This window comes from Sminthopsis crassicaudata, chromosome 5 (assembly GCF_048593235.1).
Source record: "Sminthopsis crassicaudata isolate SCR6 chromosome 5, ASM4859323v1, whole genome shotgun sequence".
Lineage (NCBI taxonomy): Eukaryota > Metazoa > Chordata > Mammalia > Dasyuromorphia > Dasyuridae > Sminthopsis > Sminthopsis crassicaudata.
The window spans coordinates 297,033,619-297,051,704 of record NC_133621.1 but is presented as its reverse complement, the minus strand read 5'-3'; the positions used below and the strand labels follow the sequence as shown (position 1 = coordinate 297,051,704).

The window sequence follows — 18,086 nt, the reverse complement described above, 5'->3', positions numbered from 1 at the left end:
CCTCTACCTTCTCTCCCCTCCCCCCAAAAGAATATAAATTCACTGTCTAATTTTCTCAGACTAAGTAAAATAAGGGTAGAATACCCTTTCATCTTTTTGAAAATATAACATTAAAACTATGACGAGAAATTATATCCTCTCCAGGAAAGTTGCTGATACATAAATTGTTTTCCCTGATAAATGTCTCATAGATGGAATAAGGAACATGACTGGATATTTATCTCTGTATGTTGGAAGTGTTTTTTTCTTTTTCTTTTCTTTTTTTTTTTTTTTAATTGATCCTGGCGTTATAGAGATATCCTTTAAAGTCTAACTAAAATATTGCACAACTGAGAAAATCATTGTAGAGGCCATTGGGGGGAAAAAAGAAAACCTTAAAATTGAAAAGGATTTTAAGGGATTGACTGGCTCAGAGTCCTATCCCCAATGTAAGTCTGTCCAGCCTCCTTTCCAGATTCTATTTGTCCTTCTCTAATAAAGGAATGCTTGCCACTTTTCAAAGCATTTGATTTTATTATTGGACACTTATTTATTAGAAAGTTGCTCCTTATTTTGAGCTAAAAGTTGTCCTTCTGTCACTATTGTCCGTTTGTCCCAGTTCTGGCCTCTGCAGTCACACTTCTACACCATCATCTTCAGATAGTTAAGTCTGTCTCTTCCCTAGCTCCATAGCCCCAGTTCCTCAGTAGGAGCTTCTTAGCCTCCCACCAATCTACTCTACCTCCTGGATACATGCCAACCAATTAGTGATCCTCTTAAAAACTCCAGTGCCCCCCAAATCAGGCATGCTGTAGATGTGGTTAATTCATCCTTTCCGAAAAATAAGAAAGTAATTAAAATATAAGAACATATTGGCTTGCCACCTGACATAGGACAGCTTATAAGTTCTTAGAATAATTCCCTTCTCTCGTCATCATCAGGAAGAAATGAGAGTATTGCATCTAAAACGATATACACAATATTGGATAATTAAATTGCCCGTGAAGAAATGTACAAATTCTGAGTATTCTTCCTGTGTTTTTTTAAAATTAACGTTTGGAGCACTTGAAGCATTGTTGCTGTCTTTGTCCCTGGGAATCTGGAAGATGACTCAATTCCCACCCTTGACAGATTCAAAGCTGACTGAGAAATCACACTGAAAATGGGGAAGGTTCAGGTGGCACAAACCCCATAGAGCCAACATGGAGTAAAATAGCTCCTGTTGTGATCTTGAGCCAGGCCCACTTTAGCTAGTATATGCTCATCACTTATCTCAGGTGTGTTCTTCCCAAGGTCGCAGGGAGAAGGCTGCAGTAGCCTCGGACCCCCAAGCCTCAGAAGCAAGACATACTGGTGCTGGGCTTGCCTGGCTATGTCCCCAGGGCTTTGAGCCTTGATTGACCACAAAAGGAATTTATTTTGAAATATGTGCAAGATGGATTTTGGAATGTAATAGCAAATAAGGCTTGGTTGGTATTTGGCATCTTGGGATAAATAACGCTGTAAAGGCGAATATTTTTTCACTATGCTTAAAACTAAGAGTTAACAATGCATGGATTTTTAGAGGGCTTCGTTTACTTTCCTTTTGTTTTCACTTTTCTGGGTTTGGGGCTTTTTGTTTTACTTTGGTTTGATTTTTGTTTATTTTATTTATTTTATATTTTTTAATTTCTGTGTTCTGGCCATACCCAGGAGAACCGTCTGCTTTTGATTTCTCCCTTAAAAGTTACATGGTAAATTTTCTTTCTCATTCTTCAGAGATGGAAACATTCAAAGATTATCTCGATATATTTATCTACATTTTTTTTTTTTTTCTTTTTACACTGCTCATCCTGTTGCTTGTTATTTATTGCAGAGTCGGAGGCCAGACTAAAAAGGTGACTGTTACTCGGTTCCCCAAGCACCCTTAATTGGAAATGGTGCCAGAACAAGGGGCAAAAATGACTACAAGCTATATAACTGACAATTAAGAACCTTCTGTAGGATAGGAGACTTAAGTTAATGACAGTAGTAATGACCAATAAGATACGGAACCACGCAGAACCACTCAGTCTTGTAAAAATGTATTTTTTTTCTTAATAGTTAGATCTTCCATTGTAGTAGTTTGTAGCTAATTAGGAAACCTGGGAAACCATCCTTAGGTCAAATGTTGTTAGTCCAGAATATTTGGGGCAAGAAAAATTTCATTTCTTTAAATAGAGTTTGGATACCAAGCGCTCTTGATTTTTTTGTAGAACGTCTTTCATCTGCTATTCGGAATTTTGCTCACTTAGTCTGATTGATTCATATTTCATAGAATCGTTGATTGGTAGGACTAGGAACACCTTAGAGATCATCTAGCCTTGATTTGGTTTTTAATATGATTGAAGTTGTTCTTAGTTTTTAAAGTATCGGTTTCTTGGCCATGGGACCCAACTAATTGCCTGCAAAGTCAGCAATCAGCTGTGCCTTTTAAAGAGAATAAAGGTTTAAAAATAATTTGCTATAACTTCATGTTTCAAAGTTTTTAACTTTCTAAGCTACCAGCAACTACAAAATATACCAAATGAATGATTATCCCTTTCTTTCTTGTCCTGGACAAGCACTGTTCCTTTTTAAGTGTGCCATTCTCAGGCCCCCCTTTGCTTCACTCAGAATACTGAAATCTTTCTTCATTTCAGGAGTTCCCATTAGAACAAAGACGCTTCTCTTCTCTCTCCCCACCATGCCCCCAACTGTCTGTAGTTTTGGTATCAATTAAGATGATTTCTTTACATAAATAAACATAAAGGAGTTTGTCTTTGAAAGCCCAGAACCTAATAAAATGGAGTTTTCTTTGTGTTTTCTGCACGATACAGATGCTTCTGTTCATGAAGCATTTTTAAGTTGGATTTAGCTTTAGAGTATGAGATTATTATTGTGGAGATGTTAAGCAAGCACATCGAGATGATAGTATTTTATACCTCCTGACTATTAAATTTCCAGTGTTTTTTGACCATTGTCAGAATTTAATTTGTGACCCCACCACTCAGTCTTTTGGGGGCACAGGCAGTCTCACAGAGGCTGTGGAACAGAAGAAAGATTATAGAAAAGTGGACTTTCAGGAGCCCCAAGACAGAAAAAAGTAGCCTAATGACTGAAGAGGCAAGGAGACTTTCAGAGAAATGGATTTTTGTCCCGGCTCCCACTCCTGCTGGCTGTGTGGCTGTTGTTTATTTTGACTTATACGTGGGTCCTCTCCCTCCAAAAGCCTCTGGGAGGGCAGAATGATAGTCCTCTCTGAGAGTCTGAAAAGGACCTTGCTTCCTCCTTTGCTTCTCCGGCCATGTCACTGCAGTTGTTCTCCACAGCGTGGGTCACAGCTCCCACAGAACTTGGTGAATGGTGACCAAAAGATCTTTCACCCCGAGCCCAGCCCTGGGATGAACCTCTCTGACCTCTGGCAGAAGGCAAGGCTTGAGCAGCCAGTGTGGGCCTATCAGGGTTGGTACCCTACTGCTGCAGCTCTAGGTACTCCTGCTCCCTAGTGATACTTTTCAGAAGAATTTTGGTTGTTATTGTTATAAATAATTAGTCACTGAATACTTCCTTGAGACACATTCTATTCTGTGGTAGATGATGACAAGAAGATTGTGGCATTATGGAAACAGGCACAAATGGGACCTTTACAAGTGCTGGAAGAACCTCCCCATTGTGAGAGAGTGGCTTTCCTCAAAGTTTAAGTCCCATTGGAAGGTTCTTTATTCCCGAGATAGTAGCCACTGTGGTGATAATTAATCTGGCTCTTCTTTTCGGTAGTAAAAGCTTGTTCAGATAACTGTCTGATAACAGGCTGATTCACTTGTGAATTGCCCTGACACACTTTGGGGTGGGAATTTGCCTTTGAAATTCTATCCTAGTTTACAAACTCACCTCCAAAGAGTACTGAGCCCAGCCACTCTCTCTGTAACTCTGCTGGTCCCATTGCTTTGTGGTTCTCTCTGAATCGGGTTGGTTTCTCAATTCTAAGCGTCCTTTGTGAAGGGGATCGTCCAGTAAAAAAAAAGAGGACTTTATACAGGTAGCTCTGCACGCCTAAAAAAGGAGTCTCCCTCCATGCCCAGAATGGTGGTATCATTCCTAAGAGGAATCTGGTTACTTCTGTCCCTGCTGACCATTTCAGTAAATTTGTAGCTCACCTCGGGGCTCAGAGATAAGAGCGGATACCATCAGTGAGCACAAAATGCTCTTGGTAGCCCAAGAACTGATGAGAGAATGCTGGGGAGGATGATGTGGCTGTGGGTGTCACATGAAAGCTTGTATTGGAAAATCCTGAGACTCTTCCACAGTGTAGGAGAGGTGGGCCGACCAGACCGCAGGCACATCTGGGGGCCCTCGCGGCATCCAGGAGGAGAGAGAAGGACCAGGCTGTCCAAAGGAAGCAGCGCCAACCTGAGACTGACCGGTCACTTGCCATCCGCTGTGGCCATCTTGGATGCCATCGTTCCGCCCCCTTCCCATCTGCATGGAGGAATGGCTCACGGCACAGGGAGCAGCCCTGCCAGGGAGGGGAAGCACAGGGTGGACCTGGGTCGTGGCAGCCTGGTGTGGCGGCGAGCTCGTTGGCCTTCACCTGCCCATCTACGGATGGGCTCCCGGAGACGCATGGCCGTGGCCTCGGCCTTGCTTTTGCAGCTCCTCCTCTGGGACCACAAACCCATTTCATCTCTCTGTCATCTTTAACTTGTTTTTATTTTTTTCTGGAACCATGCCGGTAAGTTTGACAGTGAGTCCCAGGTTCACAGCACAGGCACCTTCTCTTCTGCCATTTAAATGCATGAGTTTTCAGGAAGACCCCAGTCTGTGGCTCATCTCCTGCTGCACTCGGGCTGTGCTCCCCTGAAAAGATGACCCTTCTCTTTCTGGGCTGGCCCTGCCATCCAGAGAATCCCCCTTCAAGATGTGATTCTGTGTCCCTGCTTTTTTGTGGAGAAGAAGAAAATGATTCCTATTAGGAGCGGGTCAGAGATCAGCTCAGAGGAGAGGACGGTGCACGACAAAGGCCCTATGGGTTTGATCAGGGAACCTCTAGGCCGAGAAAGGACCCGAGACGTCAGGAGGCCTTGGCAGTTGTGATTGTTCTTGTTCTAAAGTTATTCACAACTTCAGGTGCTTCTTATTCCCTCATGAAGATTGAAATGTTGGGCGTCAAAGAAGTGAGAAAGAAGTTTTCGAATAAACAGCCTTGCTGGCCCAGTGATAGTTTCTTATTGTAAATTACCTTTTAATGGTAGGATCCGAGTAACTTTATACCTTCATTTTGGTCTGGCCTCAATTGCTTTATGTTTTATTTTATTATTACTGTTATTTATATTATTATTATTATTATTACTATTGTTCTGATTATAATTCTTTATTCTTTTATTGGATTTAATTTCCTTTTATGAAACATGCATGAACCGAAGATGTGACTCTAGGAGAGTATTGCTGAGTTGTGCTGATGTCGATTTCATACTGTGATATTTTTTCTCTATTTACCTAGAGATCAGTACTTCAATATAACGATGTGCATGTTTTCCCCCCTTCTCCCGCTGCATGCAGGGATTCGGGTTCGTAACTTTCGAGAATAGTGCTGATGCAGACAGGGCCAGGGAGAAATTACACGGCACCGTGGTAGAGGGCCGTAAAATCGAGGTGCATGTCTTCAATAATTCAATTTCTTCTTTCTATTCTTTTTATTTCTTTTTTTGTGTCTTGCCTCCCTTATTTCACATTTGGAACCCTGTCTCGTGTGCGTGTGCGTGTGTGTGTTTGTGTCTCTATGTCTATCACCTTCCTGCACTGACATGTATAAAAGTGACACCCCTACACCTCCCAAAGTTTTTGGTTGTTTGGGGATTTTGAGTTTAAAGTTTTTATTTATTTTTGTTTGTTTCTTTTCCCCCCTTCTCCAAAATTTTCACCCTTCTGCTGTCTTGATTTTCCTTTGCTTCAGTTTGCGAGGCTCCGAATTTCTGATAATCAGACCTGAAAAAAAAACTAACTCGAAAAAAAAAAAAGACTATCCAGTTTCTAACTCTGTGTCCTAGAATGAAGCAGGGTGCCAGCCAGTATCCTCTCTCTCTTTAGAGGCCAGTTCTCCTCCATATGAGTGTGAGGTGCTAGAAAGGGGGAGGAGATTGTTTTTGATAGAGTTTAATTGGGGGGTGGGGGCGGGGTATGGTGAAGGGAAGAGGGACCAAGCTCCCAACGGGCTTCTAAAAAATACTTCACCGGTCTGCTAAAAAAAAAATTAAAAAAAAAAAACAGTTCTGAAAATTATTACCACGAAACCCTGCAATCCAAGATTTGGCTGGGGCCAGCTCATAAAGGACTGTTGTGACCCAGGCCACCACCTGGTGCTCCCTAGTTTTCTTTTACACCATGGTGAAGGTTAACTGGCCCCTTCTCCTCTGCCCGCCTCTAAAAAGGAAAAAAAAAAAAGTATTAAATATAAAAGCCGCTGTTTTGAGTAAGATGTCTGCATATTTTGCTTTTTTTTTTTTATTTCCTTTTTCAATGGTTTAGCGTTTAGGGCCCTTCACTTGACTCACTCTTTCCATGGTAACTATACACAAAGCTGGCGATGGTACGAGTTGGCGGTAAGTGAAATAAAAGCGCTAGAGAAGAAGCTTTAAAAAAAAAAAAAAAAAAAACAAATTTAATTACAAAACAATTAAATAAGAAAGAAAAATCCATCTGCCATCTCACATTAACACTACAAAATGTGATTTGACTTGTTGTTTCCCCCCTCCTTTTCCCTTTCCCCCTTTTATTTTCAATGCTGTTGAGTAATGCCGCCTGGATTTTGGATGTCCATATCGTTTTGTAGCAGTCTGAGCTGTTTGATTACTGACTTCATGGTGATTTTTCCCTGCACATCTTACTCAGAGTTACTGAACTCCAGTTTGGCTGGTTTTATTAATGCACCCTCCCCCCCTCCCCATTCTCGCTCTCTTCCAAGCCTTCCGAATGTGGCTCTGAGTGTGTTCTCTGGTTCCTCTCCCGCCTTCTTGTCTTCTGGGAGCCCTCGGCTCCTTGCCCTTCTCTCTCCCCTCCCCGTGTCCTCCCTGCCCTTTCTGGGCTCCTTCCCCTCTCCTCTCTCTGCTCTCTCCTTTCTCCTCCGTCTCCCCCATTCTTTGTCGGTTTTCTTTCCTCTCCCTCCCCTGTCTTGCCTCCACTTCTCCCCCTTCTCCTGGCTGTCCTCTTCCTCCTCCCTCTCTCTCTCCTTCCTCCCTTCCTGCCCTCCCATGCCGCTGTTGGTCTCCCTTTGCTGACTGGTGGTCTCTGATGGGTTTTGGCCATTTTTCCTTTAAGTGCTTGTGCTGCCCTCTGCTGTAGCAGCTGATTTCAGGCTCTTGCGCCATCTTAGTGGTTGTCTGTGAGACCCATTCTTCCCTCCTTTCCCCTTCCTCTCCCAAATTGATTGTTTTTTTTCTTTCTTTTATCTCTGTGTGTGTGTTTTTTAACTTGCATGCTTCAAGTCTCATCATTGTTGTATCCCATTCTTTCTTTTTAAATGTAAAATGTTGATATTGTTTGGTGGGTCAAACGAGAGCAAATGTAGTTTCAGCTCCTTTCCTTGCACCGATTTTCAGCTCTATCACCACAAGGGAAAGAATTAAGGCATTATTATTATTTTTGTTTGTCTCCTCCTTTAAAAGGCCTTTTTACGGCTTCGAGATCCACTCTGACCTGACGAGCCGACCGGTTCTTGAGTTCTGTGACGAGGCTTCACCCTCCTTGCAGTAGCTTTGAGGCTGATTCTGACACGGGCTGCGGTTTCTTGGCTTCCAAACCCCATCCATCTTTTCTTTATCAGCACCATTTCTGTAACACCCACTGCTGTGGCACTGAGAATGCTTGAAATTTCGCAGAGCTCTGTAAAGAGGGTGGCGAGCGCTGTGGAGCAGAGACGTGAGCTGTGCGTTGTCGCCTGTCACGACAACGTACGCGTTTCGTGGGCGTCGTGAAAACGTCTCGTGTCCATTACCGGATACGAACTAGCTATTGGACCTAGAAAGTTGGGAATTACCCTCCAGTTGACAGGGATGAAAAGTCCTTGATTTTCCCAACCAGCTTCAAATCACAATGGGTTTTGTATGCAGTGAGCCTTCTACCTCTGCTGATGGACTGGAAAAGCGCCTGCTAAGTCTCACGGGCTCCTTTTCTGTCCTTTATGAAAATCTATTTCAGAGACCCGTGTGACCCGCCACTTTTAAATAAGAGTTTGGAAAAATACAGTGGCCTCCCCTGCTAACTTTTCCATTCTTCCCTCAAAGTAGTTTTTCCACTTCAGTCAGTCCTATGAGAATGAGCACACGTTTGCTAGGGTGCAAAAAAGGATACTAAACATGCCATTTGGAGCTAGAGAAACTACATTTTACTCTTGTTGGCCTTGTTTAATGAGTAATTTGATTAAAATATCAAATGTAGATCTATATTTACTTTATTACTATTTAATTATTAAAATTAAGACTATAACTGTAATTAATTTACATTTTTATAAAGAGCTCTTTGCTTCTTTACGTAAAGTATTTTATTATGACAGTGGATCAAGGGACCTTCATTTTTGCTAATATGGTCTGCTTCCTTCCCCCCTCCCCTTCCCTTTTTTTATTTATAGGTGAATAATGCAACAGCACGTGTCATGACCAATAAGAAGATGGTCACACCATATGCAAATGGTAAGAGTTTACCACTTGGATTTGGGAAGATGGCATGTATTTCCTGGGCAAATAAGGGATCTTTTCATAAACCCCCAAATAGTTCTAAACCATTGCTGGACCTGCAGTGTTTCCTTTTAGGATGTAACTGTACCTTCTGATATTCACTAAGTATTATTATTATTATTATTATATGGTATAATCATATCATTTTATTATTATTAATATAAATTATTTTCCTTCAGTCTTTAAGATTATTCCAGACTTTGTCCATGTGCCATGGCCTTATGATGCTCTTACACACATAGTCAAGCATGTGCAGTGAGCACCTTATACTTCTGGCTGCTTTTGATTCCTCCATTAGTAGAAGCATTTATCGCATCTTTCTCATCATCTGCATACTTTGTCCACTCTCCCATGCTCATCAGACCTGACATCTACCTGAGCCAGTGGCACAATGGGTGGGCAGCTGGGCCCAAAGTCAGGAAGATCTGAGTTCAAATTCATCCCCAGGCACTTGCTCGCTGTGTGACCTTAGGCAAGTGAGTCAGCCCTGTTTGTTTCCTCACCCATAAAATGGGGATGATAATAGTGCCTGTTTTACCGGGCTGCTCTGAGGGTCAAATGAGATAAGATTTACAAAATGCTCAGCACAGTTCTCAGCACATAGTAGGTGCTATATAAATGCTTATTTCCTCCCTTCCCAAATACTTCCCCCTCAGCAGAGCAGGTGTAGAAATTGGTGGCCAGTTAAGGTTTCTCTCAGTAAAGTGTGATCCAAAGAGAGAGTATAGTATCTCTCTCATGCACTTTTTCTATGGGGAAAAAAATCATTTTTGTTGTGGCTATGCCACTATGCCCTGTGTGTGTGAATGAAAGGTCCCTGGCTTTGGATTCAGAGAATTTGGGTTCAAATTCAGACCCATAGCTGTGAGACTCTGAGCAAGTCTGTGCCCGTCTTTGGGTCTCAGTTTTCTGATCTGTAAATGGGAGTTGAACTGGACTTCCAAAGATCATAGATTTAGAGCCAGAGGAGACCACAAGGGCATTGACCTCTTAAAATACTCTTAACTTGTCCTGAGATCAGCAGCCCGGAGGTGGCCTGGCTCGCTGTCTCCCTCTGCTCCAGCTCCTGGCCTCACTGGGGGATCCAACCCCCCGATCTGGGCCTCTTTGTTCCTCAGCCCCTCAAACCCTGACCTCTTCTAGCTGACCTACTCCTTACTGTGTCCTGCATCTTCCATCAAGCCCTCAGCACTTCTCCATCCCTGTCTAGGCCCTACTAGACCAGAGGAGGACGGCCCTAGTTTCCCCTGGCCGATGGTGACTCCCCTCACTCAGCCTGCTCCCCAGAGTTCTTCCGTCCCTTTACGTCCTCTCTCTCGGTGATCTCATGGGCTCCGGGCTTCAGTTACTACTTCTGCTGGTGATCACAGTGTCTCTTGTGTTCAATCCCACAGCTGTTTCCCCCAGGGCCATCTCTGGAGGATCCCATGGGCGTCAGAGCCCGTGCTCTTTGCCATCACATCCTTCTCTCCAAAATGTCCCTGTTCTCCCAGAGGTACCACCAACCATCCTTCCATTTCCCACCAAATCCTGGACTCTTCCCTCTGCCCGTGCACCCTCCCAGAGATTGTGGCAGGGGCCGCTTGGGTCTCATTCCCCCCATCCCATCCTCCAGCTCCTTTTTCCTTCTAGCATCAGATCTGAGCTCTGCGGGGGAAGGCAGTTTGGCCCCATCCTGGCTTTCCAGCCTTATCAGGCAGTGATTCCTCTCATGCTCATCCAAACAGACAGACAGACAGACGTCCTTCTCATGGGAGCCCAATTCTTGTCCCTTCTCCTTGGGCCTGTCATCTCCCAGGAATGTGTGCCTTCCATGCTGCCAGGGAATCCCTGCTCTCCTTCGGGAAGCAGCACTAGCATCCTCTTCTACACACACGAGGTTACATGTGTGTGTTGTGCCCGTGTCCGTGTATGCACATACGACTGCAGCAGCATAGAAGCTCCTTATAGGCAGGGCCTGCTTCGCTCTTTGTCATTGTACCCCCTGGGCCGGCCCACAGTATGTATTTGATAAATTCTGGTTGGTCGGCCTTTGCTAAAGTCGGAGTCAGCCAGGCGGGTGCCGCATTGCCCTCATTCAAGGCCGTGGTTATTTTTCGTGGCCCTGGGGTCATTAACATCTGTGGGTTATGGGCTGCTCGTAGCATCGAAACAGTAAAAACACAGTGACCTAATCCTCACGTACATCTGAAGAGCTGACGATGTCTGATGTACTCCTTTCCTTTTTAACTGACTGATAAATGAGCCTTCCTAGCCTTACCCTAGAACTTGTTTACCCAATTCACTTCTTCTCTTTCCATCAAATGTAGAGGATCAAAGAGAGTATCTGTGTTGGAGGTTTTCTGGACAGTGATCCTAAATCATCTGAGGCCCTAGAAGCTGAAAAGACCTGTTTGGCCCTTGCAGACTCAGGCCATGGAACATTGAGCCTCCACAGTGTACTAGTTAAGCCTGATCTTGCAGTCAGAGTGTGTGCTTTAGGATTTTCCTCAATTGATCTGTCCTTTCACCTCTCTGCCTCTGGGAGAGTGAGAAACATTTGGGTCTAGAAATGATCGAGCTTCTCTAATTGGGAGCCCAAGGACCAGGCTGGAAAGCAGGAGTGAGGTTTAAAGATGGATGTGAAACACAAGAGCCAGCTCCCTGAAAAATGTCACTTTGTTTGTCAACAGAATTTCTATTATCTACCAGCCTTACCGTAAACTTCCATCTTTATCATATGCATTTAAAATGGGGAAGCTTCAGACCTGTCAGTAAAGTTGAACCCTATCTTCAACTGGCCTGCTTCTGGACGTAAGCCTCTTAAAAAAGACTCTCCAGAGGGACTGCAGTCATTGAGACGCCTTTTTAAATTAGAAATTTACACGAGATGACAAAGGCTTATTTTAAGATAGTTCTGTTGGCAAGTCACTTAACTCTCTAGACTTCAGGTCCTTCATTTGTAAAAGGGGAACGAGGATATGGCAATATCTGGTTTTAAAAATTGATTGTGCAGTCAGACAACTAAATAAATGAGCATTTGAGTACTCTGCTAAACACTGAGGGTACAAGCAGAAAAGGCTCCTAAGGAGCTCCAACTAGATTAGGAGGAGAACAAATAGAAGTCCAGCAGTAGGACTCTTAAGGTGCTTCTGTATGGTGGTGGCCAGGCCCACAAGGCCATGGAATAAAATGTACACAAATAACAAAAAATAAAATGAGTTATAATAATGTATGTAACAAATTTGTGAATGTTAAAGCTTTCTATATATGTTAGGATTAATGTGAAAGGGAGAGATTTGGTGGTGAGCCTTTTTTCCAAGGGCTCTTCTGAGAACTTTCGCTGTCCATCTGTTACCATAAACTTTCCCCAGACTTTTCTGGAGTTTCTGTGTCCTTAGCTCCAAAGCAATCGGCATCCCAGAAGTCAGAATAGTCTGCCCAGCTCTGTTTTCTCCATGGTCTCTTTTCAGTCCTCTGGACAGCCTAATTTAATGTTATTCCCTCCATTTCCTTAATACCCCAGCACCACTGTAGTTCTGTGTACATCTTCCATCCCTGAAATATATCCTCTATGCTTCTTAAAATGTTTAGCTTCCCTTAAGGCTCTGTCAGATGCCACCTCCTCCAGAAAACCTTTCCTGCTCTCCCTCAAATGGTTTCTGGCCTTTCCTTTGTCAGATTATCTTGAACTTATTTGTGTAAAGTAACATCATCCCAATAATAAGCATCCACTCTCTCTCATTGTGTCCATGTCCTCTCATAAACTGTCCGTAGGAAGTCAGCCTCCGCGGAACTGCTTCAGCTTGAGGGCCATTCTGTAGTCTTCCCTTTTCCCTCTGTGAATGGCTCACCTCCCTTTCTTGTTCTCCTTCTCTCTGATGGGAGCCTCACCTCCCTTTCTTGTTCTCCTTCTCTCTGATGGGAGCCTCACCTCCCTTTCTTGTTCTCCTTCTCTCTGATGGGAGCCTCACCTCCCTTTCTTGTTCTCCTTCTCTCTGATGGGAGCCTCACCTCCCTTTCTTGTTCTCCTTCTCTCTGATGGGAGCCTTTGAGCTTCTTTTCCTATCTAACTTATGGACTTCCACGGTACCCTCCACCAGTATTACGTGCTTCATAAGTGCTTCTCCAATTTAACTGAAGCCAGAGCGGCCTTCACATTTTATAGATGAAGAAGTCATATCCCCAGGGGATGTCAGGGACACAACCATTGTGCCACTGTAACTTAATGACAGCTCCTTAGCTTACGCCTAAGGACTTATAAGATCAACACTCCCAAGGTATGGGGGAACTTGGAGGCCATCCCACCCAGCCCCCCTGCTTATCCAAACGAGAGAGCAGAGGCCCAGGGAAGTTAAGCTTGCCTAAGTAGCCCAGTAGAAAGGGCAGAACTAGAATTCAAGCCTGCTGGGCCCATTGGCTCCCAGTAAGTGCATTTCTTGATTTCTAGTGATTGTTGAGACTTGGACTAGAACATTTGGAAGAAAAAACGTCTTTGATATTCAAGCTAAGGAGATATTGAAGCCAGAAAGAAGCCAGCTTTGGTGTTCCTCTATGGCGGAAAGCAAGCATGGGAATAGTCTCTTTAAAGCAAAGAATTCACACAGCCCAGGGTTTGGCCCATTTATATGATGATGCCCTGATCTAACAAAAATTTGTATATACCCTTTGAGTTTTTTCAGGGAAATTTTACACTTGTGAATTGCAAGAAAGAATCACAATTTCTGTTAGAATTTAAGGAAATTATGACTTATATTACATGCTCTCATTGCTCGAAGAGACCTCAGAAGTTGTGAAGTCTTCACCCCTCAATTGAGAAATGAAGCAGAAAGAGAAAGATGAAGATCCCTGAGTCAGGAAGATAGACTAGAGCCCTGCAGGCATCTTTGGCTCTCTCTTGCTTCCTGCAGTTGTCTTCCCTGTCCCATCTCTCCCCTCCTGTCCTTGCTCCCATCCCACAAGTAGGAAGTTCTCAAGCCTCCCCTTCCCCCTTACCTAATGGCCTCCTCCAAGGAAACCGTCCTACTCTACTTTTTCCTTCCCAGTTGCCAAAATTATCTTCCTGCATAATTCCATTTCTGTTACTCTGTTGTTCAAAAGCCTTCCAGGACTGCTCACTGCAGGTGGGACAGAATGCAGGGTTCCTGAACCCACTATTTGAGGACCAATGGATTCTAGCTCAATTGCTCTGTGAACTTGTTAGGGTTCTCTAAAAATATTTTAGTGACTGTATTTTGACCTGTTTAGCTTCCTTTGAAGTCAATTCTAAACAAGAGGGCCAAAGACTTCTCCAGAATGACTGCCACAAAAAGGGTGGTGCTCCCTGTCTAGCACTAGCCAGCCTTTCCCGTGGTCTTGGCCTCCTTCCCTTTGTGCCCCCTTTCCCAGAGCTCTCTTCATGCACTGGCACAAACTGAGCTCCATGCCAAGAGCACGGGTCTTCTACGTGGCTCTTCTTGTTGGGATGCCCACCTCGAGCAATACATCTTCAATCAATCTTTTCCAGATTCCCTCTTTTTTACTCCAAACTCCCCCAGAAATGATTTCTGTGTTCCAGGACATTTTTTGTCCAGACCTCCTTTGTTGCTGAAACAACTCTTACTTTTTATTATACTTTTGGGTGTGTATCTTATTTTCCCATTAAACTATAAATTCATTGAAGGCAGAGACTGTGTCAACTCTTCAAAGAACTTGCATGTGATGAGCATTTAGGAACATCTATTGAATCGAATTGCTATGTCACGGGTAGGAATCCAGAATCTGTCCAAGTAGAAATTGGGGAGACCTCTGGTTGGGTGGCTTCTTGTTTGAAGAAGATGATGCTTTGGGCAATGCCCTTATTGATGCTGTGTAAATCACAGCCTTTGATCCATAGGGTGTGCCCCACTTATCACTCTTCATGAGGGTCGGCCGGCAAGTCCGACTGAAGTGAAGCTGCTCCCATTTGGAAGGAGCTTCAGACATGCAGGCAGGCGAGGTGGCAGGACGCCCGCCGTCTTCCCCCTCGTGCTGAGGAGGGGCCTTTGCCCGCTCATTCCGCCGGGCCGGCCTCAGGAAGGCTTCACTGCAGACACAGCCAGTTAGGTTAGGTAGCCTTTGGTCACCCCAAAGGGGAGGCACACTGCTGCTGGCCCTGATCCAGGCCAGAATCCAGGGCAGTGTTCGGGGCAACAGGGACCTCCCTCCCCATGCTCCTGGGTTTTCTCACTGCTCACTACCCCCTTCTTGGGGTCTTCTCTGCAGTGGTCCTGCTTCCCTGAGAGGTTCAGGTGGGGCGGTGGGCCTTAAGCCTTCCATAAGCGAGCATTGTTGTGATTGCTCTCCTTTTTGCCATTTCAGGTTGGAAGCTGAGCCCAGTGGTTGGAGCGGTCTATGGCCCTGAGTTATATGCAGGTAGTGCTTCCACTCTGCCCTTTCGGTCCCTCTCCTGAATTGGTGTTCGCTGGCTCAGGACCTGCTTATTTTCCCTCATGTTTCTGTCTTCTTTCTCCCTTGTTCTTTGAAACCCAAAAGCAGCCTCCAGTTTTCAAGCAGATGTCTCGCTAGGCAATGATGCGGCAGTGCCCCTGTCAGGAAGGGGGGGGATCAACACTTACATTCCGCTCATCAGTAAGTAGCCCCCCAGCCCTGTGAGCTCCTGGCCCCACGCACACCCGTGATGTGCGTGCAGCCTGGGGCCTTGGGCCAGTCAAGGGAGAAGCCTTGGGGAGGTGGGGTGGTGAGGCTGAGGGGTTAGCGTGGCTGTGATCCTCCACGTAGCTCACATCCACTCCTCAAATTCTTCCCCATCCCCAGCCCGCAGCCTTCAAATCCCTAGGTCTGCTGCTTGTCTCCACGATGACTTTCTGGAGCTATCAATCACAGTTGTGTTGGAACTTAAATGTCATTTTGCCCTAAGCCAACTTTCTCCACCATGCAGTGTGATCAGACAGGGCCTGGAGCCCCCAAATCTCAGATCTGTACATGTTTGCTAGAAGAAGGTTAGCTTCCCATGAGTTTCCCTGCATGCATTTCTGCTTCTCGAAAGGGTAGATGAGTAGGGGCAGGGATGGCATCCTGTGTCCTCCACTTTTCTGAGTTTGAACTAATTCTAAGAAGTGAAGATAAGGTTTCTGACCCCTGCCTACCTCAGAGGCAATATTGTGAACCCTTAATGAGAGAAAATTCAGGTACAGTCTCTATTTAGTCACACACAAAAAGGTCCTTTGATAAGAACTTGTCACCATATATGTGACATGGCGGATGTTGAGAAACACTGTCATTCACCAGTCCCCTCTGCAACCAGACGCTCAGCCTGGTTTCAGAGACCTCCCCAAATCCTCTCCTGGCATGATGTTGCAGGGAGACCTCCTGCCTCCTGGTCTGGACTATCCCAGGGTGGAAGTGAAAACCATTTTGATTCTTTGAGCATGGAAACATTCTTCTTGCTCCCCACCCCCTGCCCAGCCTCTCTTTCCATCTCCTTAAGAACCCCATAGTGACACAACAGAATACGCTTTGTCCACAGAGTCTCTTCAGAGAAGCCCTGAGCCGTGCCGGGGCCTTCTTCCAGGATGGGCGGATGTTCTGCTGAAGAGAAAAGCTGGAAGTTCTCTCATCTTTTTCCTTGTCTTCCCTGCAGTTCCTGGCTTCCCTTACCCCACTGCAGCCACCACAGCAGCCGCATTCAGAGGAGCCCACCTAAGGGGCCGAGGGCGGACGGTGTACGGCGCAGTCAGAGCGGTACCTCCAACAGCCATCCCTGCCTATCCAGGGTAAGCACTGGCTTTCACAATCAAATGGACCCCCTAGGCAACTGGACATGAATCGTAGCCTTCTTGCACAGTTCCCAGCACAGTGTCTTGTACCCAGCAAAATTTGCTTGGATGTCTGAACCAGAATGTGACCTCATCAGAACCCAAACCTAAATCCACTGTCGTTGGGTTATTTAAGTCTTCATTTGGATAGCCTTAAGCCATCTTGGGGGTGGCTCACGACCATAGCCAGTGCCTTCTGGCGTTTAGGAGCAGTGTGTTAGCATGGCGTTCACTTAGCATCGCACGAACACGGAATAACGTTTCTGTCTCAAGAAAACAAAAGGAAGCGCTCCGGTCCACAGACCATGACTGCCTCTGCTCCCTCCATTCTTTCCCCCACTCCGTCCTGGGGCTGAGCCTGTTCCATGCCATCTCCTTGGGTCGTGCTGCCTGCGTGGGAAGTGGCAGAGCCAGTTACCCACAATGGGTTTGCTTTCTTTGTAGGAAACAGATTAAAAGAGGTTAATTCAAAGATGAACCAAGTCCATTTGAATGAAGGGAGAGAGGGAGAAGTAGGAGGAATTATACTGCACTTGCCTTCCGAACGGTGGTAAAATTACTGACATGGCTGAACATCCTTCGCCCTTTGATTTTGGGGTACGGAGGGTGCCTTGTGCAGTGGAAGGTCTCCCTAGCAACAAACAGATCCATTGTTCCTGAGCTGGGGGAAAGGAGCGAAGGCGGCAGGTTCTGTTGGGGTTGGTTCTTGACGCCAAGCTGAAAGAGCACGGGGTTTTTGGTGGAGTGTGCTTTTCTGTAAGTCAGGTTACTCCAAGGACTTTCTCTTTTGGATTCAGGCAGTACCTAGGGCTCTCATCCTGTCCCGGCCTCCAAAGGGACGTCCTTCCAGCTCTCACTGAGGCATCCACTTAGTAGCCTGCTGCCGGGCCAGAAAGATGGCGGCCAAGGGCAAGTCACCATCGTGGTCTGTCTTCTACAAGCCTAGAGTTTTATTTTCTTGACAAGGAGCAAATGGGTCGATAGGAGCAACAGTCAGAGGTCTTCCTGCTCTCTGGTGACATCGTTCTCTGCCCAGTGCTGGACGAGGCAGATGTGCACCTTGATGGGGCAGGCCCAGTAGCCATCTGAAAGAAGCTGCTTTGCAGAGTCACCAGAGTGACCTTTTCTTTACCGCTTCCCAGAGTTCTGTTCCCACGCATTTCACCATCTCCATCCTTTGCTGCTACTAACTTTTTCTCTTTGGTTCTCTAAACTTGGTTCTCTAACCTCTGCCCTCTGACAACCTCTCTTTTCAAAAAAAACTAATAAAACAGGCAGAGCGATTTGCCAGGAAGCACTCAAAGGAAACCCAAGAAGTCTTTTAGATGTACTACTACCTAGAGAATTGGTTTGTGGACTGTCTCTTGTGTCAGTCCAGGAGAGTCATCATCACTGTGTTTCCAGAGCGAAGCTTCCCACATGGAGCTTGCTAGGAACATTTTAGCTTAATGATCCTCTGAGTTAACTCTCTTAGATGGATAATTCATTTTTAGTCCATTAAATAGGTGATTTCAGTAGGCTGACAAAACTTGAAAGCCTGAGGTCTCACAGACGTCCTTCTTCTCTTGCGGGATGTTGTCCTTCGGTCTCATCCCACTGACCG

General features: G+C 45.3%; 1 protein-coding gene across 35 annotated transcripts in view; it reads left to right on the top strand.

Annotated features, from left to right (window-relative positions):
- Window positions 1-18,086, top strand: part of RBFOX2 (RNA binding fox-1 homolog 2) — a 287,058-nt gene that overhangs the window by 252,444 nt on the left and 16,528 nt on the right. For 14 of the 35 annotated variants that reach the window (XR_012482832.1, XM_074271548.1, XM_074271545.1 and 11 more), the window contains 5 exons: window positions 5,539-5,631; window positions 8,603-8,663; window positions 15,027-15,080; window positions 15,201-15,296; window positions 16,309-16,441. Coding sequence is in view for 34 of the 35 variants with exons in the window: in XM_074271548.1 (XP_074127649.1) it covers window positions 5,539-5,631; window positions 8,603-8,663; window positions 15,027-15,080; window positions 15,201-15,296; window positions 16,309-16,441 (437 nt within the window). In the remaining variant the exon portion in view is untranslated. The remainder of the gene's footprint in view (window positions 1-5,538; window positions 5,632-8,602; window positions 8,664-15,026; window positions 15,081-15,200; window positions 15,297-16,308; window positions 16,442-18,086) is intronic. The other 21 variants (XM_074271549.1, XM_074271546.1, XM_074271540.1 and 18 more) reach the window with 3 other exon arrangements.